Genomic DNA, 25,954 nt, shown 5'->3' with positions numbered 1-25,954 from the left:
CAGCATCACATTACCACTGCCAGCACCGCACCATCAATCCACACTACTACACCTTACTGATGCACTACCACCATCAGCATCACATTACCACTGCCAGCACCGCACCATCAATCCACACTACTACCCCTTATTAAGCACTACCACCCTCCGCGTTGTACCCCTGCCAGCACCGCACCATCAATCCACACTACTACCCCTTACTGATGCACTACCACCCTCCGCATTGTACCACTGCCAGCACCGCACCATCAAGCCACACTACTACCCCTTACTGACGCACTACCAGCCTCTGCATTGTACCACTGCCAGCACCGCCCCATGAATCCACTCTACTACTACTACCCCTTACTGATGCACTACCACCCTCCGCGTTGTACCACTGCCAGCACCGCGCCATCAGTCCACACTACTACCCCTTACTGACGCACTACCACCCTCCGCGTTGTACCACTGCCAGCACCGCACCATCAATCCACACTACTACCCCTTACTGATGCACTACCACCCTCCGTGTTGTACCACTGCCAGCAACACACCATCAATCCACACTACTACCCCTTACTGATGCACTACCACCCTCCTCGTTGTACAACTGCCAGCACCGCACCATCAATCCACACTACTACCCCTTATTGAGCACTAACACCCTCCGCGTTGTACCACTGCCAGCAACGCACCATCAATCCACACTACTACCCCTTACTGATGCACTGCCACCCTCCGCGTTGTACCACTGCCAGCCCCGCACCATCAATCCACACTACTACCCCTTACTGACGCACTACCACCCTCCGCATTGTAGCACTGCCAGCACCGCATCATCAATTCACACTACTACCCCTTACTGACGCACTACAACAATCAGCATCACATTACCACTGCCAGCACCGCACCATCAATCCACACTACTACACCTTACTGATGCACTACCACCATCAGCATCACATTACCACTGCCAGCACCGCACCATCAATCCACACTACTACCCCTTATTAAGCACTACCACCCTCCGCGTTGTACCCCTGCCAGCACCGCACCATCAATCCACACTACTACCCCTTACTGATGCACTACCACCCTCCGCATTGTACCACTGCCAGCACCGCACCATCAAGCCACACTACTACCCCTTACTGACGCACTACCAGCCTCTGCATTGTACCACTGCCAGCACCGCCCCATGAATCCACTCTACTACTACTACCCCTTACTGATGCACTACCACCCTCCGCGTTGTACCACTGCCAGCACCGCGCCATCAGTCCACACTACTACCCCTTACTGACGCACTACCACCCTCCGCGTTGTACCACTGCCAGCACCGCACCATCAATCCACACTACTACCCCTTACTGATGCACTACCACCCTCCGTGTTGTACCACTGCCAGCAACACACCATCAATCCACACTACTACCCCTTACTGATGCACTACCACCCTCCTCGTTGTACAACTGCCAGCACCGCACCATCAATCCACACTACTACCCCTTATTGAGCACTAACACCCTCCGCGTTGTACCACTGCCAGCAACGCACCATCAATCCACACTACTACCCCTTACTGATGCACTGCCACCCTCCACGTTGTACCACTGCCAGCCCGCACAATCAACCCACACCACTACCACTTACTGATGCACTACCACCCTCCGCGTTGTACCACCGCCAGCACTGTACCATCAAGCCACACTACTACCCCTTACTGACACACTACCACCCTCCGCGCTGTACCACTGCCAGCAACGCACCATCAATCCACACCACTACCCCTTATTAAGCACTACCACCCTCCGTGTTGTACCCCTGCCAGCACCGCACCATCAATCCACACTACTACCCCTTACTGATGCACTACCACCCTCTGCGTTGTACGAGTGTCAGCACCGCGCCATCAATCCACACTACTACCCCTTACTGACGCACTACCACCCTCCGCGTTGTACCACTGATGCACTACAACCCTCCGCGTTGTACCACTACCAGCACCACACCATCAATCCACACTGCTACCCCTTACTGACGCACTACCACCCTCCGCGTTGTACCACTGCCAGCACCACACTATCAATCCACACTACTACCCCTTACTGACGCAGTACCACCCTCCGTGTTGTACCACTACCAGCACCGCACCATCAAGCCACACTACTACTCCTTATTGATGCACTACCACCCTCCGCGTTGTACCACTGCAAGCACCGCACCATCAACCCACACTACTACCCCTTACTGACGCACTACCAGCCTCTGCGTTGTACCACTGCCAGCACCGCACCATCAATCCACACTACTACCCCTTACTGACTCACTACCACCCTCCGCATTGTACCACTGCCAGCACCGCACCATCAATCCACACTACTACCCCTTACTGACGCACTACCACCCTGCTCATTGTACCACTTCCAGCACCGCACCATCAATTCACACTACTACCCCTTACTGATGCACTACCACCCTCCGCGTTGTACCACTGCCAGCACCGCACCATCAATCCACACTACTACCCCTTACTGACAATTTACCATCCTCCTTGTTGTACCACTGCCAGCACCGCACTATCAATCCACACTACTACCCCTTATTGAGCACTACCACCCTCCGCGTTGTACCACTGCCAGCAACGCACCATCAATCCACACTACTACCCCTTACTGATGCACTACCACCCTCCGCGTTGTATCACTGCCAGCCCGCACCATCAACCCACACCACTACCCCTTACTGATGCACTACCACCCTCTGCATTGTACCACTGCCAGCACCGCACCATCAAGCCACACTACTACCCCTTACTGACGCACTACAACAATCAGCATCACATTACCACTGCCAGCACCGCACCATCAATCCACACTACTACACCTTACTGATGCACTACCACCATCAGCATCACATTACCACTGCCAGCACCGCACCATCAATCCACACTACTACCCCTTATTAAGCACTACCACCCTCCGCGTTGTACCCCTGCCAGCACCGCACCATCAATCCACACTACTACCCCTTACTGATGCACTACCACCCTCCGCATTGTACCACTGCCAGCACCGCACCATCAAGCCACACTACTACCCCTTACTGACGCACTACCAGCCTCTGCATTGTACCACTGCCAGCACCGCCCCATGAATCCACTCTACTACTACTACCCCTTACTGATGCACTACCACCCTCCGCGTTGTACCACTGCCAGCACCGCGCCATCAGTCCACACTACTACCCCTTACTGACGCACTACCACCCTCCGCGTTGTACCACTGCCAGCACCGCACCATCAATCCACACTACTACCCCTTACTGATGCACTACCACCCTCCGTGTTGTACCACTGCCAGCAACACACCATCAATCCACACTACTACCCCTTACTGATGCACTACCACCCTCCTCGTTGTACAACTGCCAGCACCGCACCATCAATCCACACTACTACCCCTTATTGAGCACTAACACCCTCCGCGTTGTACCACTGCCAGCAACGCACCATCAATCCACACTACTACCCCTTACTGATGCACTGCCACCCTCCGCGTTGTACCACTGCCAGCCCCGCACCATCAATCCACACTACTACCCCTTACTGATGCACTACCACCCTCCGCATTGTAGCACTGCCAACACCGCATCATCAATTCACACTACTACCCCTTACTGACGCACTACAACAATCAGCATCACATTACCACTGCCAGCACCGCACCATCAATCCACACTACTACACCTTACTGATGCACTACCACCATCAGCATCACATTACCACTGCCAGCACCGCACCATCAATCCACACTACTACCCCTTATTAAGCACTACCACCCTCCGCGTTGTACCCCTGCCAGCACCGCACCATCAATCCACACTACTACCCCTTACTGATGCACTACCACCCTCCGCATTGTACCACTGCCAGCACCGCACCATCAAGCCACACTACTACCCCTTACTGACGCACTACCAGCCTCTGCATTGTACCACTGCCAGCACCGCCCCATGAATCCACTCTACTACTACTACCCCTTACTGATGCACTACCACCCTCCGCGTTGTACCACTGCCAGCACCGCGCCATCAGTCCACACTACTACCCCTTACTGACGCACTACCACCCTCCGCGTTGTACCACTGCCAGCACCGCACCATCAATCCACACTACTACCCCTTACTGATGCACTACCACCCTCCGTGTTGTACCACTGCCAGCAACACACCATCAATCCACACTACTACCCCTTACTGATGCACTACCACCCTCCTCGTTGTACAACTGCCAGCACCGCACCATCAATCCACACTACTACCCCTTATTGAGCACTAACACCCTCCGCGTTGTACCACTGCCAGCAACGCACCATCAATCCACACTACTACCCCTTACTGATGCACTGCCACCCTCCACGTTGTACCACTGCCAGCCCGCACAATCAACCCACACCACTACCACTTACTGATGCACTACCACCCTCCGCGTTGTACCACCGCCAGCACTGTACCATCAAGCCACACTACTACCCCTTACTGACACACTACCACCCTCCGCGCTGTACCACTGCCAGCAACGCACCATCAATCCACACCACTACCCCTTATTAAGCACTACCACCCTCCGTGTTGTACCCCTGCCAGCACCGCACCATCAATCCACACTACTACCCCTTACTGATGCACTACCACCCTCTGCGTTGTACGAGTGTCAGCACCGCGCCATCAATCCACACTACTACCCCTTACTGACGCACTACCACCCTCCGCGTTGTACCACTGATGCACTACAACCCTCCGCGTTGTACCACTACCAGCACCACACCATCAATCCACACTGCTACCCCTTACTGACGCACTACCACCCTCCACGTTGTACCACTGCCAGCACCACACTATCAATCCACACTACTACCCCTTACTGACGCAGTACCACCCTCCGTGTTGTACCACTACCAGCACCGCACCATCAAGCCACACTACTACTCCTTATTGATGCACTACCACCCTCCGCGTTGTACCACTGCCAGCACCGCACCATCAACCCACACTACTACCCCTTACTGACGTACTACCAGCCTCTGCGTTGTACCACTGCCAGCACCGCACCATCAATCCACACTACTACCCCTTACTGACTCACTACCACCCTCCGCATTGTACCACTGCCAGCACCGCACCATCAATCCACACTACTACCCCTTACTGACGCACTACCACCCTGCTCATTGTACCACTTCCAGCACCGCACCATCAATTCACACTACTACCCCTTACTGATGCACTACCACCCTCCGCGTTGTACCACTGACAGCACCGCACCATCAATCCACACTACTACCCCTTACTGACAATTTACCACCCTCCTTGTTGTACCACTGCCAGCACCGCACTATCAATCCACACTACTACCCCTTATTGAGCACTACCACCCTCCGCGTTGTACCACTGCCAGCAACGCACCATCAATCCACACTACTACCCCTTACTGATGCACTACCACCCTCCGCGTTGTATCACTGCCAGCCCGCACCATCAACCCACACCACTACCCCTTACTGATGCACTACCACCCTCCGCGTTGTACCACCACCAGCACTGCACCATCAAGCCACACTACTACCCCTTACTGACGCACTTCCACCCTCCGCGTTGTACCACTGCCAGCACCGCACTATCAAGCCACACTACTACCCGTTACTGACACACTACCACCCTCCGCATTGTACCACTGCCAGCACCACACCATCAATTCACACCACTACCCCTTACTGATGCACTACCACCCTCTGCATTGTACCAGTGCCAGCACCGCACCATCAAGCCACACTACTACCCCTTACTGACACACTACCACCCTCCGCGTTGTACCACTGCCAGCACCCACCATCAATCCACACCACTACCCCTTACTGACGCACTACCACCCTCCACGTTGTACGACTTCAGCACGCGCCATCAATCCACACTACTACCCCTTACTGACACACTACCACCCTCCTGGTTGTTCCACCGCCAGCACCGCACCATCAATCCACACTGCTACCCCTTTCTGACACACTACCACCCTGTGCATTGTACCACTACCAGCACCGCACCATCAATCCACACTACTACCCCTTACTGACGCACTACCACCCTCCGCGTTGTACCACTGATGCACTACAACCCTCCGCGTTGTACCACTACCAGCACCACACCATCAATCCACACTGCTACCCCTTACTGACGCACTACCACCCTCCGCGTTGTACCACTGCCAGCACCACACTATCAATCCACACTACTACCCCTTACTGACGCAGTACCACCCTCCGTGTTGTACCACTACCAGCACCGCACCATCAAGCCACACTACTACTCCTTATTGATGCACTACCACCCTCCGCGTTGTACCACTGCCAGCACCGCACCATCAACCCACACTACTACCCCTTACTGACGCACTACCAGCCTCTGCGTTGTACCACTGCCAGCACCGCACCATCAATCCACACTACTACCCCTTACTGACTCACTACCACCCTCCGCATTGTACCACTGCCAGCACCGCACCATCAATCCACACTACTACCCCTTACTGACGCACTACCACCCTGCTCATTGTACCACTTCCAGCACCGCACCATCAATTCACACTACTACCCCTTACTGATGCACTACCACCCTCCGCGTTGTACCACTGCCAGCACCGCACCATCAATCCACACTACTACCCCTTACTGACAATTTACCACCCTCCTTGTTGTACCACTGCCAGCACCGCACTATCAATCCACACTACTACCCCTTATTGAGCACTACCACCCTCCGCGTTGTACCACTGCCAGCAACGCACCATCAATCCACACTACTACCCCTTACTGATGCACTACCACCCTCCGCGTTGTATCACTGCCAGCCCGCACCATCAACCCACACCACTACCCCTTACTGATGCACTACCACCCTCCGCGTTGTACCACCACCAGCACTGCACCATCAAGCCACACTACTACCCCTTACTGACGCACTTCCACCCTCCGCGTTGTACCACTGCCAGCACCGCACTATCAAGCCACACTACTACCCGTTACTGACACACTACCACCCTCCACATTGTACCACTGCCAGCACCACACCATCAATTCACACCACTACCCCTTACTGATGCACTACCACCCTCTGCATTGTACCACTGCCAGCACCGCACCATCAAGCCACACTACTACCCCTTACTGACGCACTACAACAATCAGCATCACATTACCACTGCCAGCACCGCACCATCAATCCACACTACTACACCTTACTGATGCACTACCACCATCAGCATCACATTACCACTGCCAGCACCGCACCATCAATCCACACTACTACCCCTTATTAAGCACTACCACCCTCCGCGTTGTACCCCTGCCAGCACCGCACCATCAATCCACACTACTACCCCTTACTGATGCACTACCACCCTCCGCATTGTACCACTGCCAGCACCGCACCATCAAGCCACACTACTACCTCTTACTGACGCACTACCAGCCTCTGCATTGTACCACTGCCAGCACCGCCCCATGAATCCACTCTACTACTACTACCCCTTACTGATGCACTACCACCCTCCGCGTTGTACCACTGCCAGCACCGCGCCATCAGTCCACACTACTACCCCTTACTGACGCACTACCACCCTCCGCGTTGTACCACTGCCAGCACCGCACCATCAATCCACACTACTACCCCTTACTGATGCACTACCACCCTCCGTGTTGTACCACTGCCAGCAACACACCATCAATCCACACTACTACCCCTTACTGATGCACTACCACCCTCCTCGTTGTACAACTGCCAGCACCGCACCATCAATCCACACTACTACCCCTTATTGAGCACTAACACCCTCCGCGTTGTACCACTGCCAGCAACGCACCATCAATCCACACTACTACCCCTTACTGATGCACTGCCACCCTCCGCGTTGTACCACTGCCAGCCCCGCACCATCAATCCACACTACTACCCCTTACTGATGCACTACCACCCTCCGCATTGTAGCACTGCCAACACCGCATCATCAATTCACACTACTACCCCTTACTGACGCACTACAACAATCAGCATCACATTACCACTGCCAGCACCGCACCATCAATCCACACTACTACACCTTACTGATGCACTACCACCATCAGCATCACATTACCACTGCCAGCACCGCACCATCAATCCACACTACTACCCCTTATTAAGCACTACCACCCTCCGCGTTGTACCCCTGCCAGCACCGCACCATCAATCCACACTACTACCCCTTACTGATGCACTACCACCCTCCGCATTGTACCACTGCCAGCACCGCACCATCAAGCCACACTACTACCCCTTACTGACGCACTACCAGCCTCTGCATTGTACCACTGCCAGCACTGCCCCATGAATCCACTCTACTACTACTACCCCTTACTGATGCACTACCACCCTCCGCGTTGTACCACTGCCAGCACCGCGCCATCAGTCCACACTACTACCCCTTACTGACGCACTACCACCCTCCGCGTTGTACCACTGCCAGCACCGCACCATCAATCCACACTACTACCCCTTACTGATGCACTACCACCCTCCGTGTTGTACCACTGCCAGCAACACACCATCAATCCACACTACTACCCCTTACTGATGCACTACCACCCTCCTCGTTGTACAACTGCCAGCACCGCACCATCAATCCACACTACTACCCCTTATTGAGCACTAACACCCTCCGCGTTGTACCACTGCCAGCAACGCACCATCAATCCACACTACTACCCCTTACTGATGCACTGCCACCCTCCACGTTGTACCACTGCCAGCCCGCACAATCAACCCACACCACTACCACTTACTGATGCACTACCACCCTCCGCGTTGTACCACCGCCAGCACTGTACCATCAAGCCACACTACTACCCCTTACTGACACACTACCACCCTCCGCGCTGTACCACTGCCAGCAACGCACCATCAATCCACACCACTACCCCTTATTAAGCACTACCACCCTCCGTGTTGTACCCCTGCCAGCACCGCACCATCAATCCACACTACTACCCCTTACTGATGCACTACCACCCTCTGCGTTGTACGAGTGTCAGCACCGCGCCATCAATCCACACTACTACCCCTTACTGACGCACTACCACCCTCCGCGTTGTACCACTGATGCACTACAACCCTCCGCGTTGTACCACTACCAGCACTACACCATCAATCCACACTGCTACCCCTTACTGACGCACTACCACCCTCCGCGTTGTACCACTGCCAGCACCACACTATCAATCCACACTACTACCCCTTACTGACGCAGTACCACCCTCCGTGTTGTACCACTACCAGCACCGCACCATCAAGCCACACTACTACTCCTTATTGATGCACTACCACCCTCCGCGTTGTACCACTGCCAGCACCGCACCATCAACCCACACTACTACCCCTTACTGACGCACTACCAGCCTCTGCGTTGTACCACTGCCAGCACCGCACCATCAATCCACACTACTACCCCTTACTGACTCACTACCACCCTCCGCATTGTACCACTGCCAGCACCGCACCATCAATCCACACTACTACCCCTTACTGACGCACTACCACCCTGCTCATTGTACCACTTCCAGCACCGCACCATCAATTCACACTACTACCCCTTACTGATGCACTACCACCCTCCGCGTTGTACCACTGCCAGCACCGCACCATCAATCCACACTACTACCCCTTACTGACAATTTACCACCCTCCTTGTTGTACCACTGCCAGCACCGCACTATCAATCCACACTACTACCCCTTATTGAGCACTACCACCCTCCGCGTTGTACCACTGCCAGCAACGCACCATCAATCCACACTACTACCCCTTACTGATGCACTACCACCCTCCGCGTTGTATCACTGCCAGCCCGCACCATCAACCCACACCACTACCCCTTACTGATGCACTACCACCCTCCGCGTTGTACCACCACCAGCACTGCACCATCAAGCCACACTACTACCCCTTACTGACGCACTTCCACCCTCCGCGTTGTACCACTGCCAGCACCGCACTATCAAGCCACACTACTACCCGTTACTGACACACTACCACCCTCCGCATTGTACCACTGCCAGCACCACACCATCAATTCACACCACTACCCCTTACTGATGCACTACCACCCTCTGCATTGTACCACTGCCAGCACCGCACCATCAAGCCACACTACTACCCCTTACTGACACACTACCACCCTCCGCGTTGTACCACTGCCAGCACCCACCATCAATCCACACCACTACCCCTTACTGACGCACTACCACCCTCCACGTTGTACGACTTCAGCACGCGCCATCAATCCACACTACTACCCCTTACTGACACACTACCACCCTCCTGGTTGTTCCACCGCCAGCACCGCACCATCAATCCACACTGCTACCCCTTTCTGACACACTACCACCCTGTGCATTGTACCACTACCAGCACCGCACCATCAATCCACACTACTACCCCTTACTGATGCACTACCACCCTCCGCATTGTACCACTGCCAGCACCGCGCTATCAGTCCACAATACTACCCCTTACTGACGCACTACCATCCTCCGCGTTGTACCACTGCCAGCAACGCACCATCAATCCACACTACTACCCCTTACTGACTCACTACCACCCTCCGCATTGTACCACTGCCAGCACCGCACCATCAATCCACACTACTACCCCTTACTGACGCACTACCACCCTCCCTGTTGTACCACTGCCAGCACCGCACCATCAATCCACACTACTACCCCTTACTGACTCACTACCACCCTCCGCATTGTACCACTGCCAGCACCGCACCACCAGTCCACACTACTACCCCTTACTGACGCACTACCACCCTCCGCGTTGTACCACTGCCAGCACCGCGCCATCAGTCCACACTACTACCCCTTACTGACGCACTACCACCCTCCGCGTTGTACCACTGCCAGCAACGCACCATCAATCCACACTACTACCCCTTACTGATGCACTACCACCCTCCCTGTTGTACCACTGCCAGCACCGCACCATCAATCCACACTACTACCCCTTACTGACTCACTACCACCCTCCGCATTTGACCACTGCCAGCACCGCACCATCAATCCACACTACTACCCCTTACTGACGCACTACCACCCTGCTCATTGTACCACTGCCAGCACCGCACCATCAATTCACACCACCATCCTCGACACCTCGATAACCATGGCCATGTTCCCAGACACACCACAGCACGGAGACATCTCTAATCGCCACAACAGACGACATCGGCACCCTACTCAACAGAGAAGATTCAGCCGCCCAGAACTCTCTTTACCTCTCTGCAGCTTTTGACACTGTCTCCCACCACACACTCATCAATCGCCTATGGCAGATCAGCATCACAATTTAAGCGCTCAAACGGATGGCATCCTTTCTAGCAGGATGCACCTAGAAATTCCGACTCCCTCCCTTCACATCGCAAGCCAAGCACAACATATGCGGTGTTCCCCAGGGCTCTGCAGCCCAACCATCTTCAACGTCTACATGACACCACTTACGGACATCGTCAGATTGCACAACATCAACATCATCTCCTACGTCAATGACACCCAGCTCGTCTTCTTGCTCCCAGCCAGCTCCACCATCACGAAGACCAACTTCCTCAACTGTATGAAGAAAGTCTCAACCTGGGTAACGGATAGCTGCCTTAAGCTCAACACGGACAAGATGGAAGTCCTCATCTTAGACAAACACACCGCCCTGTGAAACAATTCCTGGTGGCCATCGGAACTCAGACTTACACCCAGAGTCCACGCCCGCAACCTCGGCATCATCCTCAACAACGAACTATCAGTGAAAAGTCATGTTAACGCCATCTCTTCAACCTGCTTCAACGCGATCCACATGCTCTGCAAGATCTTCAATTGGCTCCCAACCAGCACCAGGAAGACGATAATGCAGGCCCTCATCGCCAGCCGACTGGACTACGGCAATATACTCTATGCAGGCACCACCACAGAACTAATGCAAAGACTCCAGCTGATCCAGAACACAGCAGCCAGATGGATCCTCAACCTGCCCAAGAGAACCCACATCACCGAGTAGCTGAAAGACCTTCACTGGCTCCCGGTTCACAAGTGATGCCACTTCAAACTCCTGGCCCACGCCTACAAAGCCCTCTACAATCAAGAACCTGCTTACATGAACCACCTCCTGCACTTTCACCGAACACGCAGGACTGCTTCGCACACCTCGCCCTCACAGAGATCACACGTATATGCCGCAGACGCACTGGAGGACGTTCCTTCTCCCACCTCACTGCCAAAGCCTGGAACACCCTCCACCTCCACTCTGAGCCCTCACTGATGACTTCAGGAAGGGATTCAAGACCTGGCTCTTTCGACTGAGACCTGCAGCAAGCGCCTGGAGTCCCTCACGGTTGAGAAGCATCGCTATATAAATATGACTTGATTGATTGACCAGATAATCGCAAGTGGTGCTGTGGGCTTTTAGGCGTTATACTTAACTAACATTTTTGAAATCGCATATCTCTGGTTGTACTGATTGAATTTTGTTGTTTTGTGTCAACATCTATTAAAAAAAATGTTGTGTTGTGTTTTCACTTTATTACTGTTTGTGTGCTGCATACATACTTTACACATTGTTTTTCAGTTAAGCCTGACTACTTTTATGACAAGCGGACAGAGGGTTAAGCACAGGTTAATGTAATGACTTTTTATGGTTCACCCTGACAAGGATTGTGGATGTTGTGTAAGTTTTTCCCCTGAACCACCGACCCAATTTCTCCCAGTAACAATGTCATGCACATATATTTAGTAAAATCAAAAGGTCTTGACTAACACAGACCTAAAACAGCGAATCCTTCGACCACTGTGTGCCAATCTCTTCTCTTTGAGAAAGAAGGAAGAGAAGAAAGAAGGCAGCAATGAAAAAAGGACAGACGCGATTGAAGGAGGGAAAAAGAAATATTGCAACAAGTAAGAAAATAGGGCAAGAAAGAACGTAGAAAAGAAAGAAGGAAAGATAGGGAAGGAAAGAAAGAAAAAAGGCAAGACAAAGCAGGAACAAAAAAGGAAAGAAAGAAAGACAGAAGGAAAGAAATAAAAGAAAATGGAAAGAAATATGGCAAGAAATAAAGCAAGAAAAATGAAAGACGGAAGCAGAAGGAACGAGAAAGAACAAAGAATGAAACATGGCAAGAAACAAGGCAAGAAAAAGGAAAGAAGGAATGTAAGACAGAAGGAAGTAAAGATGGACAGAAGGAAAGAAGGAAAATAAGATGGAAGGATTGTAAGAAATAAGGCAGGAAAGAAAGAGAAAAAGAAAGAAGGAGGAAAGAAGGAGGAAAGAAGTCTTATTTTGACGGCACTGTATTGATGAAACTGTGCTTTCTTACCTTTTGGGAGGATTTGTCACTAGAAATAAAGTTTTCAATTAGATATTGTCTCCATATCCCAAACATTATCCACTATTCCAGTGGTAGACCACTCAAATGGGATATCAGCAAGACCTGGTGACTCATGAGGACATCTTTAGTCTTGCCTCTATTGACAAACACCCATTCTTCCTTCACCCTCAGTTGGATCTCTTATAGGCATCCCCGAGAAAGGCTCCATTCTCTATGCCTTGGTGAAGTTGTTCCAGAACCTACATGTACATGTAGGCACTGAAAACCTGCAACTGCTGAGAGCTGTGAAACCCAACAGGTCCAAGCCTCCTTGTAATATTATAGTCTTTGCTGCAGATATTACCCTAATCATCCATATGATCTTCTTTGGGAAGACAATGGCCATACTCTTGACTATCATAGTCAAAGTTTGAACCAAGTATTTGTTTGGTAGAACTATGTAATTCAGACATTTCTTTCCTTGTCAGTGTTTTACTGAGTCTGAACATGACCCATTGTTTTATAGAGTTGAGAACCATGTTGTAATCATCATGATATGCTTTGCTGTTGAGTGCCATTCCTTAATTCTTTTACCCAATTTGTCAGCCTTTTCAGCTGCTTCCTTTATATAGTCAAATTGTCCTGAAGGAGAAGTGTACCTCATGAATACCGTAAACTCAAGCGTTCTCATCTCAGCTTTCTTTACCAAAGACGTCTCAAACGGGATGATCTGGTCAAGGCTAAGAGGAGCAAAGGGCAGTGCAGCACCAGGAAAAGCCCAAAAGAGTGCCCACCTCCCAGATATCTCAACTGAAGATACATGATAGCAGCAGCTGGTTTGCCACCCAGAGACCGACCCATAGATGTGGATAGTTGTATTGACCATTCATGACTTTTACTAGGAAGGCAGAAACTCTAGCTTGAAGGAGGATCTACCTCGCCCAGTGCCCAAAACAGCACCCTTGCAGCCCTTTCTCTGAAAAATGCTCTTAGCTTAGTAGACTCATCCAAACTAATCAACGTCTCCAGTTGTGGCACTACAAGAGCCGACCTGAGCTCCCTGTCTGAGCATCCCTTCTAACCCTTGCTGCATGGAACCCTGGGGCGGCATTGACCCACCTGCAGAATTCACAACGTGGTGTAGCATTAAAAGGAGTTCATAACTCTGTGTGCATGAGGGAACACCACAGGAGTAGACTTGGGAAGTTGAAGCATGAGTTGGGCAGACAGACTACCCTGTTGTCATTCCATCTACCTAACATAGAAAAACATTGTGGGAGGACCAATGGGTTCAGGGTGACCCTCTTGTAAAAGCCATATTCTCTTGAGGTGCATCCTGACAACTACACCCAGTGAACCACAAAAGAAGATCCCGCAGCCATCTTGGCTGTAAATGCTCTCCCGTGCTTTGCCATAACAAAATCTAGCCAAGAATAAATGGCATTATAAAGGCATGAAAAATATGACTGACCCACGCTTGTCGTGCCCGGTGGCTATTTTCACACCACAGCCAGGGCACCACTTGATTGAAGATGAAGAAGTATAAAAATCAAGGCCTCAGGCCTTCTCCATCTTTGCACCGAGGAGCTGTAGTTTCCAGTGTTCATAGTTGGAATCATGGAAACTCCCCTTCCATCTATGAACACGTAAACTGCAACTTACCAACACTGAGTAAAGGATTTAACCTGTACCTTATGTACATACCTTCTATACTTTGAGTCATGCACAAACTGTGTACATTTTGTCTTGTTCCACAAGCATACACGTTGTAAATAACACAATAAAAATACATGCATATATGATCAAAATTTCCATTGGTTCTAACAAAAGAAAAACATATTTATAGGCATGTATAATACTGGTCTTTTTGGTTTGGAATTTTAGATAGATGAATCAAGTTGACATTTCCTGTTGAAATCATAGTGTCAGCATCACCCACGCTCTTTTCTTTGACCATGGTACTTCCGGGGTTGAGGCCATCGCCCAGGTAGGAGGGGTGCAGGTGGACAGTCGAGAAAACTTGAGCACACTGATCAGGCTATCATAGGGGACACCAGGATAAGGGCCTTCCCGCTCTGTTAAATCATCTTCGCACCAGCACTCGGGAACAAACAACATTCTCTTTTCCATCAAGACCGCCCCAAGCATGCTCCAATTTAGGAAAGAGCTGAAGACACACATCTTTAAAAACAGTGCATCATGACGCAGCGATCCAGAAAGCAGCTAAACCTCCAGTCCCTCGTTGACTGTATCTTTACCTTTGGCCCATAACAGCACTGTGCTGCATCTTGCTATGTTTGTGCTATACAAATACCACACACATGCATGCATGCATACATACATACATATGTCCATACATACATACGTTCGTAGATACATACGTACGTTCAAACATACATACATGCGTTCATACATACATACATTCATACATGCGTTCATACGTGCATACATTCATACGTAAGGACGTATGTACATATATACATACATACATACATATGTGAAAAAAGGTTCTAGTATGAGCCGAACTGCATTGATGTTTGTTGCCCCCTGGAAGGACGGCTGAATCAGATTTGTGGCATCAAAGTTTACATCTGAAGACCCCTGCTTGGTTCTCTGCATCCGTTGATGTTCCAACCGTGCCCGCTGGGGCACTGCGGATAGGGCAAGAACTTTGTTTCCAATGTCCCTACAAATAGGCGTGCCAACAGAACATTTTACCACAACGACATACTCATACCGCAGGGTTCTGTATTTCACGGTGGTGAAATTGTCATGGGATTCTGAGGTTTCACCTTGACATGGGGAACACCTGAAGGAATATGTGTTTTTCCAAAGGTTCCTGCTGGTTGTTTTCTTGATCCGACTCCTTATCCAAGGCTCATTTCATTGGGGGTTTCTTGGTGAAATGTCGATTGGGCTGGTAACGTGTCAGGATGACCGTCCAACCTGTAATGAAGGTCTCTGAGAAACACCCGCAGTAGACAGGGAGATGGAGGCCTTGAGCAGCAGAAGGAACCAAAGAGCACAGAATAAGATTGAGAGAGAGAAGTATAACTATTGGAAAAGAAGAGGACAATGGATGAGAAAAGTGGAGCGTAAAAATGCTTACCAAGAAGAGAGAGCAGAGAGAACCAAAAGGGAAAGAAAAGAAAATCTGATATAGAGCAAGCGGAAAGGAAGAAGAAAAAAAATATAGGTTTGGCAGAAAAAAGCAGAGCTGGTACCACCTGTGCCATTTGAATGGATGCCAGCCTTTCGTAAAAATGCTAGGTTTCTGAATTAAACATTCATAAACTAGCTGCCTGAGTATCATGCACACTACATGTTTTCAGGGAAACAAACATTCCCATGAAAGAGCTTTAATGAATCTGAGAGGCTGAGTACTGAAAAGGAATCGCATGCAGACTTGTTTTGTACGTGTGTGTGTACTGTCACCGTCTACTTACTATAGCGAGATAAGGGTTTTTAATCTAAATGTTTGCCCTGTGAAGACAAATCTCCGACGTTTGATGTCTGGAAGAGATGCAGAGCAGGTTCACAGCATTGGTGTATACACACACACTGAATCTAAGAACCAACGAATACATATAGTAATGGAAAGGGTTTAATAACGTGCAGGTGAGAATGAAAAGAAGGCAAGCAAAATCATAAAAAGAGTGGAGTGAAACGTAAGAGGAAGGGGATCATCCTGCTGGAACCCCCCACAGGTGTTGTAACTCATTACAATCTGCACAAAGCCTCTACTACTGAGTCCAGAGCCCATCAGCTTTACTAAAACATAAAGCTCCCAGCACACAATAGGTAGTCAGCCATAAACACTCAGAGGTTAATTAACAAAATAATGTATTAATATAGGAAGGAGTTCTACACGCGTACTCTTTCACGCACTCTTACACGCCTTCCTGAACCAGCCCACACACATCCAACTCCCTATTAGCAAAAGTGCCCTTCCGGTCTGTACCATGGCCAATAGTCCTTGAACTTCACATTCTATTCCCATTTCCGTTGTTTGGGGCTAATTCTCAAAGGCTTGTAAGAGTATGTAAATGCGTACTACAGCAGTGGTACTTTACCTATTCCAAAATGCCTCTGTGAATAGGCCCCGTCGACTTTTACTGTCAGAATCCTTTTTGCTACTCAGCCTGTTTACATTTTTTAGGTCTCGCCTGAGTCAGTGCTGTAGCGCTGCTCTGGCGAAAGTTTTAGTAAGCAGGTTTTGGAAGTGCTAACCTAGTGGCTTTTTTCAGGCCTCCAGCTTGCGTTCGCGATGTCTTGCATGCGCCCAGCTGGCAGGCTTTCCTCCCCCTCTCTCACCCGCTCCTTCGCATGGCAGGCTTTCCTCCCCCTCTCTCACCCGCTCCTCCCCATTACTAGCTAATCAAACCGCAACAGCGAGACATGCCACTGAGCAAGCGGGGCGCTTCCAAGCCATATGTTTATTTTACTGGTTTCTGTTTCTTTTTGCAGACCCTCTCTCCTTCTACGTATCAGGTCTCTGTGTCCTTTCAAACAACCCCCATTATCTCTCGGCCCCTCGCTACCACCGATCCCATCCAACAGCGAGACATGCCACTGCGCAAGCGGGGCGCTTCCAAGCCATATGTTTATTTTACTGGTTTCTGTTTCTTTTTGCAGACCCTCTCTCCTTCTACGTATCAGGTCTCTGTGTCCTTTCAAACAACCCCCATTATCTCTCGGCCCCTCGCTACCACCGATCCCGTCTAAACTGTCGTCTTCTGTTACTAAATGCAACGTTGTCCCCTCCCGTGAGTGCAGGCAAAAACACTTAAAGGGGAAGGCCGACTCCAGGCCTGGTATCAGAATGCTCGTCACTCCTCCTTTCCCATATTCACACACCCGTTCCTAGGAACATCCCAACAGTAGCCAGGTTTTAAAAAAGCTGGCAGGCTTTCCTCCCCCTCTCTCACCCGCTCCTTCGCATGGCAGGCTTTCCTCCCACTCTCTCACCCGCTCCTCCCCATTACTAACTAATCAAACCGCAACAGTGAGACATGCCACTGCGCAAGCGGGGCGCTTCCAAGCCATATGTTTATTTTACTGGTTTCTGTTTCTTTTTGCAGACCCTCTCTCCATTCATCCTCGGCCATGGAGTTGAAAGACTTCATCCCAGGTTCTAGCTGAAAAGTGCAGGGACAAACAGTGTTCCCACGAGGATTTAAGGTTAAGGGGGAGAAGGTTGTGGGAAAATATGGTCCATGAGGTCTCCATATTGTCCCGAGACAGTGCCTAGTGGCGTAGAAATGAGGGGGGGACGCACAAACTATAGGGGTGGTGGCCTCCCCCCTGCTCTTACATCCAGCTGTCGCGGTGCAAACGCAGGGACCAACATGGGTGTCAAAAAGTCCAGCTACTCCATTGACAGTGCCCTTCAATGTTCCCCAAGCACTTAAATAGTGAAGAATAGCAGCCTGGTGTAGATCCGCAGAGGATGGGTCCAGTGAATGTTCTATTTAGTGATGGATATTTCCACTATCGGGAATGATGTGAGCAGAACTCCAGATTTCGGGCCTGATTTAGAGTTTGGCGGATGGGTTACTCCATCATAAAATGTTACAGATACCACGTCCGCCTTATTACAATTCCTTTATATCCTATGGCTATGGCACTTGTAATAAGGTGGACAGTACAGCTGTCACGTTTTTCGCAGAGTAATCCTCTCACAAACTCTTTATTTAAATGTTATAAATGTAAAGTTGATCAAGATATCTTTAATTGTTAAAATATCCTCTCTGTTTGTGGCTTCCAGTACATTTCTCTCCCATCAATGGGAATGGCTCCATTTCACCACTGAGAGGTGGTTTCACGTATCCATTACTATTACAGGCAGCATTTAGAGTTTTGGAAGAGCACGAGGGACCCACTCAACTCACAGTCCTCCCGCCCAGCCAAGCTTGCAGTTCCTTCTCTCTAGTTTCCGAGGAACCACTAAGATATCGTTGGCAGAGTCTCCGCTTGCTTCATCAATGGAATCCCCTGACCCAAGTGGTCCATCTGACATTGGAAACTGGGTAATAGTCACGGTCACCCACCCTATTGAGGGCGATGAACTGTCTTGCTATGCCACAGCGATAAGGAAGGCTGCAAGGGCTGTTGCCCTTCCACTGCAAACACAGAGCTCAAAGACTTCTTTATCCGCAGAAGTACTCCTAAGTACAACATGTGATTGAACCTGCGATTTGCAGAATCATCGATTGATTGAGAACACTATAACTTTTATAAGCTATAATCCTCTTTGGAACAACAAGCACTTGCATCAACTTCCACCGAGCCCTGAACAGTTAGTCTCTAATGTCTTTTGCCTTTTCAATGCTACACGTCATAAATAAATGGAAGTTCCATGTTTATTGAAAATACCCTACCAAGAAAGATTTAGGCTTGAAGGCTTCCTCTTACAAGGTTTGTCAAAGTAACATTCCTTCTTTCAATCTGGGCAGGGAGTCAGAGAGATTGGATGTGCTAGGCCACGCTTTGAGAAGTCCTCAGATGCTACCCGCTTGTTAGCTTCTTATACTCATACTGTATGTGATCTGGAACTTAAAAGGTTGTGGTCTTCCTGAGCATATGAGGAAACCCTTCCAGAATTAGTACAGGATGGAACGGATGCCACTAAACAAGCAATGCAGGTGGAGCTGGACACTGCAGATGCCACTATGAACACTATCGCCTCTACGATAGTCGTGGAGAGGCGTGCCTGGATGGATGGAAACCACAGGGTTTTCTGATAATGGTTTAAGAGAAAGCAGGCCTTACCTCAGACCACTTTAACCAAAGCAGGTCCGCTGCTAGAACAATTGACTGATTTCGACCTCAATAAATTTCACTGGCTGGATAACACATTTCGGGGCTTTAGCCGTGAGTTTGGCCATCAGCAACAACAAAAATATTAGCAGCAACTAAGCCTACACGAAGGTGAATGTGAGGTGCTTGTTCCACCTGGTGGCAGTGCAGTGCACAGCCTGGTGGGAGTGGGGTAAGTGACAGATGTCCCCCTAGCCATAGATGATCTGATGGTCTCCTTAGAAGGCCTGACTGCCAGTGTGCCTGAAGTCAGCAAGAGATTGGCACGGTGGGTAGACGAGAGTGTTTGGAGCCTGCCTGGACCACAATGTTCCCGAGCGAGAGAGATAGGAGTTTAATATAAACTGTAGCACGAGAGGGCACCTCCAAAGAGGAGCATGGATGCACTCGCAGCTAGGTATTTCTTAGAGCAAGCATATCGATAGCAGAAGAAATGCAAGGAGAGGAATAACCCGATATAGACACTAGGGGCCAGATGTATCAAGCATTTTCCCGTTCGCAAACAGGCCTATTCTCAGAATCGGCCCGTTTGCGAATGGGAAAAAGCCGTTTGGGATGTATCATCCCAAAAGATATTCGCAAAATAGGTAATCACAATTTTTGCGATGACCTATTTTGAGAATGCATTTAGGGAATCACAATTTTTGCAATTCCTTAAATGCACTGCAGGAAGCAAGAAACAATTGCGACCTGTCTTTAAGGAATCGCAAATTACCACCAACCTCTAGTTGGTGGTAATTTGCGAGGTGGTAATTTGTGAATTCCTTTAAAAATTCACTTTTTAGCATTTTCCTAAGTGGCATGTGGCGCACATACATGCCCTTAGGGCATGTATGTGCTCCACATGTGCACACATGCATATTTCAGGGGTGCAACAGGGTGTCGTTTTGGCACCCTTGCACCCTTGAAATTGCATGCGCAATTTGCGAGTACCTATTTGGTACTTGCAAATTGCGAATGCAATCCTTTTCATTCGTATGCTAGGCCCATAGGAATGAATGGGAAGGTATTCCTTTATAGCGAAGCACAATTTGCGATTCGCTATTAAGGAATATGTAGGATTCACAATTTTTTTTGCAAATACTACATACATTGTATTTTGCGATTCTTAAACAGGGAATCGGTAAAATTCGCTATTTAGGGAATCGCAAAAGCAATTCTTGATACATCTGGCCCCAGATTCTCTAATGTGTTATGTATGTTTTGCAAAGCCATTAGCAAAGGTGATTCAGCCTTATGTTATGTATGAGTCAGATGCGACCCAAGGAAGTGTCTGGAATGACTGGGTAGGTCTAAGCCCTCCACTGACATGGATCCCTTCATAGGTTCCCAGGTACCAACGTACAGAGTATATCTTTCAAATAAATCATTGTTGGTATACCTAATTTTTGTGTTTGTGGTTCTTTGGGAGAGAGATCTGCATACCAGTTTGTGGACTGGGGAAACATCAGAGGCTGAGTTATGGTAAAACCGGTCTTGCTCCGTGCCAGGTTCACCTCCCTCAAAGACACCCAATGCAGGCCAGGCATGTGCGCCATATTACAAAAAAGTATGCTGTCCCATGTGCCGGTACACACTCATGTCTGTACTGGGGACAGTGCAGCTTTGAAAGATTGATTGGCTACCTAAAACCCTCGGTCTGCCTTTGAATGTGGATAGACTGGCATGAGTCCCCTTGCACGTGGGTGCATCGTGTTACTGCCCCGGCCCCGCCTCCTCTTCAGAGGAAGTCTAGGAAGGTCCTTGGGACTCCTAAGCCCACTCTGGAATGGTGCCATGCAGGCATTTGCTGCTTACTGTTTCATTGATAATACACAGTTAATGCCCTTCCCTGTTAGCCCTTGTGCTCACGTTGGTAATACAGCACGGGTGCTGGTAAAGGGCATTTCCTCACATTGTCATGATGGTCAAAACTTCATGCAAATGAGGCAAAGTCCGCTTAAGACTGCACGGTCGCAAAATGTGCACCTGTGCAACTGGAATTTCAGAAGGAACTGCACAAGCATCTGCAGCCCCTCCTGTAATACAGAAATGCTGTCTGGGCTCACAAATGGCCCCACAGGTTATTGACCCCTTGGGGCACTTGTGTAATATGGCTCCAGAGGGGGGCCCTTTGGGGTATTGGTTAGACAGGGAGTGCTGCACATGAGAGGCTTGCATACCACATGCGTTCAGGGCCACGAGACAACTCTGATTATACCGCCACTGGTGGTCCCACCACTCCGAGTCCTGTCGCCTCTATTCCACGTAGGGTTACTAAGAGGCCTCATCGTGCACTAACGGTGAGTAGGTCCTCAAGATACACTTTGCCGAGTTATTCCCCTTCTTTAAGTTGATGATCAAATGCAGGTTCCATTCAATGGTGTTTGATTTTTTGCTACCGCCTCTGATGGTGTTAGAGATGAAGATTGAATGGGCTCCCCCTCTTCTGTGGACCCAACATCTCATTCAACCTTTCATGTTTACAAAGTTCTTCTACTACGATGGTCCTCTCAATCTTTGAATCGCTGACTGCGCCTCTTGACAATAGTCTTTTCAACCTTCTTTTCTCTCTTTTGTTTACAGAGATCTAACAGGAGGACCCAGCTCTAAACCGCGGCCAGGTAAGGTCCTGAATCGGCTCCTTCTGACTCCATCGTGATCCCTTGCTTAATCGTGATCCCTTGCTTAGGTTTCTAATGGTCTCCTCCACTCTTTCTCTTACTTCCTCCAGTACCGCCGTCTCTTGGGCTGCTTCAGAATGGTCCTTCGCTCATGTTCAGGGCGCATGCTCAGACATCAGAGGCCCCATTAGCAGCAGGGTGGCAGTCCCATAGCCTTCCAGATATAGTGCTCCGCAAGCTGAAGGACCATGGTACTACCTGGACAGTATTTGTATAAGAATAATAAGACTAGTATTATAAGGATCAGATCTAGAAATAGACTGCCTGTACATTGCCCAAATAGAATATCCTATGTGTATTTTTATCTGGATTATGGAGATGTATCTATCATATTATTTCAATGACATGTTTCTTTAATGCCCTTCCTATGCAATATTATCGAAATCGCCCGCTCTACAGCAGGTGAACGAACAAGCGGGAAATATAGTAAGGGTATATCGTATTATGTTCATTATAAATGCATTCATTCTTTTAGTCGGGTTAGAGCTTGTAGAACCAAAATGTAATGTGTGTTTTAAATGACCTTTTCTATGTGGACCTTCTGTTTCACAGTGCTATACTTAACAGGTGATATTGTTGCCCAGGTCAAGGATATGCATTCGATTGACACCAGGCCAGGAAAGGCTGAGTTGGCCACTCAGGATTCAGACCTGTGATCCTCAGGTTATGCACAGATCATTGCATTGGATGCGATAACCCATCCAGGAGTCTTAGATTATCCGTCAGATGTTTGAACATCTGGCCATTACTTGAATGGGATTACTTTTGGCTACTTTCTAGCCACTGAGATAGGTCAATGGGTTAAAACAATCACTGAATTTGTGGTTAACCAGGTTCACCGGTCCCCAATCATCATCGGTCCTCTCGTTCTTTTGAGGTGGATAGAAGTAGTATGAATGAGTTCGATTTCAACAACAAAAGAAAATGCAGTTTCAAAACGTTGCTATGCCAGTGTGTTGATAAAATAGTGGAATAACTAAACTGTTGATTATTTAAGGTAAGAATTTACAAATAAAGATGGGCAAGTTGTCTCACTTAACCTTAAGCGTCTGCCCTACTGTGAAATGAAGAAAGAAGTAACACCTATTTTAGGGTGTGTATTTTAGTGAAAAGAGATGGGGTCACTAAATTCTGATTTGAGCATTTGCCAACTGTGCATGAGCCAAACCTGCCATTTAACTAATCCAGCCACTAGTAGAAACTCAGCCCGTTTGTAATGAACTCACACTTGGGGACTCCTTGTAAGTTGGGATCCTTACATACATCTTGGATCACCTCCAAATGGTCTAGAATGCGCGCGGGCTGGTGCAGATCCATAGAAACACCAATCACATCGGAGCACACTGACAGCTCAGCTCAGATCACTATCTAGGTAAATGTAATATATCCGCCGCAACTCTGGGCCCATCCTCCTTTCATAGGCGCTCCAGCGGTCCAGAAATCTCAAACTCATGTTGGTTGGTGGATGGGAACTCTTCAGGTCCCTCCCACCACATGACGACCAAAAATTCAACTGACTGAGAGAAAGTCCAAACTAAACAGTTGAACTTTTTTTAATAACACATTTTTATTAGTTTAGATGCAAAAATAAACCATAACAAGTTAATCAGTACAGTCAAAATAATCACTTTTCTGGTTATATAATCCACCCCATCCCGTGCCACAGGCATAATAAAGTTTCTCTCTCTTCTCACAACAGGTTTGCAGTTAGTATATGTCCCCAACATATGGAGTCCAGGGAGCAGCCGCGGTCGGTAGTAGGAGTAACTGCAGGGCGGTGACGTGGGGAGGGGCAGGGTGGGGGGTAGTAAACTATGGATTACGGAGGTTTACAAGTAAGTTAACATATAAATGAATAAAACGAATTTCGTTGCGTGCACTGCATGCCCAAATGCGATGCAGTGCACGCAACGAAATTCGTTTTATTAATTTATATGTTAATTTACCTGTAAACCTCCGTAATCCATAGTTTGCTACCCCCCACCCTGCCCCTCCCCCTCCCCACGTCACCGCCCTGCAGTTACTCCTACTACCGACCGCGGCTGCCAGGGAGTCCATATCTTTCCATGTTTGTTGGGTACACCTTGAGCCTTGTACACTAGTTTTTCCATTACTGTATACTGGTCAATGCCCCTAATCCATTCATGCAAGGGGGGTGGGGGGGGCTCTAATGCTTGCCCAGATCTCTCATTGCCACCAGGTATGTCATAGAGCTGAATGAGCGTGATGCACAGGGACCCCACCCCCGCTGATCCATCATTCCCAGCAGCATGACTTTGGGATTGAGGGTTTTTGGCCTCCCTATAAAACGCCCCACAATTTTGTTGACCCCCCTCCAAGTATACTTGCTCTTCGGGACATTCCCAACTTACATGGTAGAATGTGCCTGGGGATAGGCGGCACCGAGGGGCAACAGTTGAGGTTTAGATCACGTTTTAGGCTCTGATAGTGATGCCAAGTCTCTGAAGGCAACCTAAACCTCCTTTCTTATTCCTGATGCAGTATCCTTTACGTGATGTTTCCAATGCTTTAGAGATGTTTAGAATCACAGACCATTGTTTATTTTTCCAGTGAGGGAAATAAATTAGTTCCAGTGGCCCCTGTTGTGCTCCCAAGGTGATCATTAGCTTTTTTGCAGATGTACCACACTAGACCATCGCTAAGGATAACACGATGTAATGGTGGCTTCCCAAGGATGGAAGTCTGTCTTGTGCTGCTGGTCACCTGAATTATGGTGTGACAAGGTTTGCTTCATTACCACAGGCCTGAGCCAAGCACACTCGTTGCTAGAACAAGAACTCTCTATTTTAGAAACCTCTTTCTGCTTGCTGGTTTTGAATTGTTTCTCATAGCTTGTCTTGCTTTGCTTACTAGCCTTGCTGATTCTGTGCCTTCCTGTTAGATCTTGTGAATCCTTTCCTGGTCATGTATAGACTGGTCATGTATAGACTCTGCTGCTTTATCCTATCTGGGTGCTTCTTCGCTGTAAGGGGACCCCAGCCAGTTGGATGAGACCTCCTTTGTGCATTTCCTTAATCCCCAATCAGAAGAG

General features: G+C 49.3%; 1 protein-coding gene across 2 annotated transcripts in view; it reads left to right on the top strand.

Annotated features, from left to right (window-relative positions):
• The window catches only part of NEK10 (NIMA related kinase 10), a 1,348,206-nt gene that overhangs the window by 1,166,509 nt on the left and 155,743 nt on the right, over positions 1-25,954 (top strand). For both annotated transcript variants that reach the window (XM_085630543.1, XM_085630544.1), the window contains exon 31: positions 22,805-22,842. In XM_085630543.1, coding sequence (XP_085486669.1) covers positions 22,805-22,842 — 38 coding nt within the window. The remainder of the gene's footprint in view (positions 1-22,804; positions 22,843-25,954) is intronic.

This window comes from Triturus cristatus, chromosome 10 (genome assembly GCF_964204655.1).
Source record: "Triturus cristatus chromosome 10, aTriCri1.1, whole genome shotgun sequence".
In the NCBI taxonomy this organism is placed as follows: Eukaryota; Metazoa; Chordata; class Amphibia; order Caudata; family Salamandridae; genus Triturus; species Triturus cristatus.
Note: the sequence above shows the minus strand (reverse complement) of the source record. Positions and strands in the feature narration are given on the sequence as shown.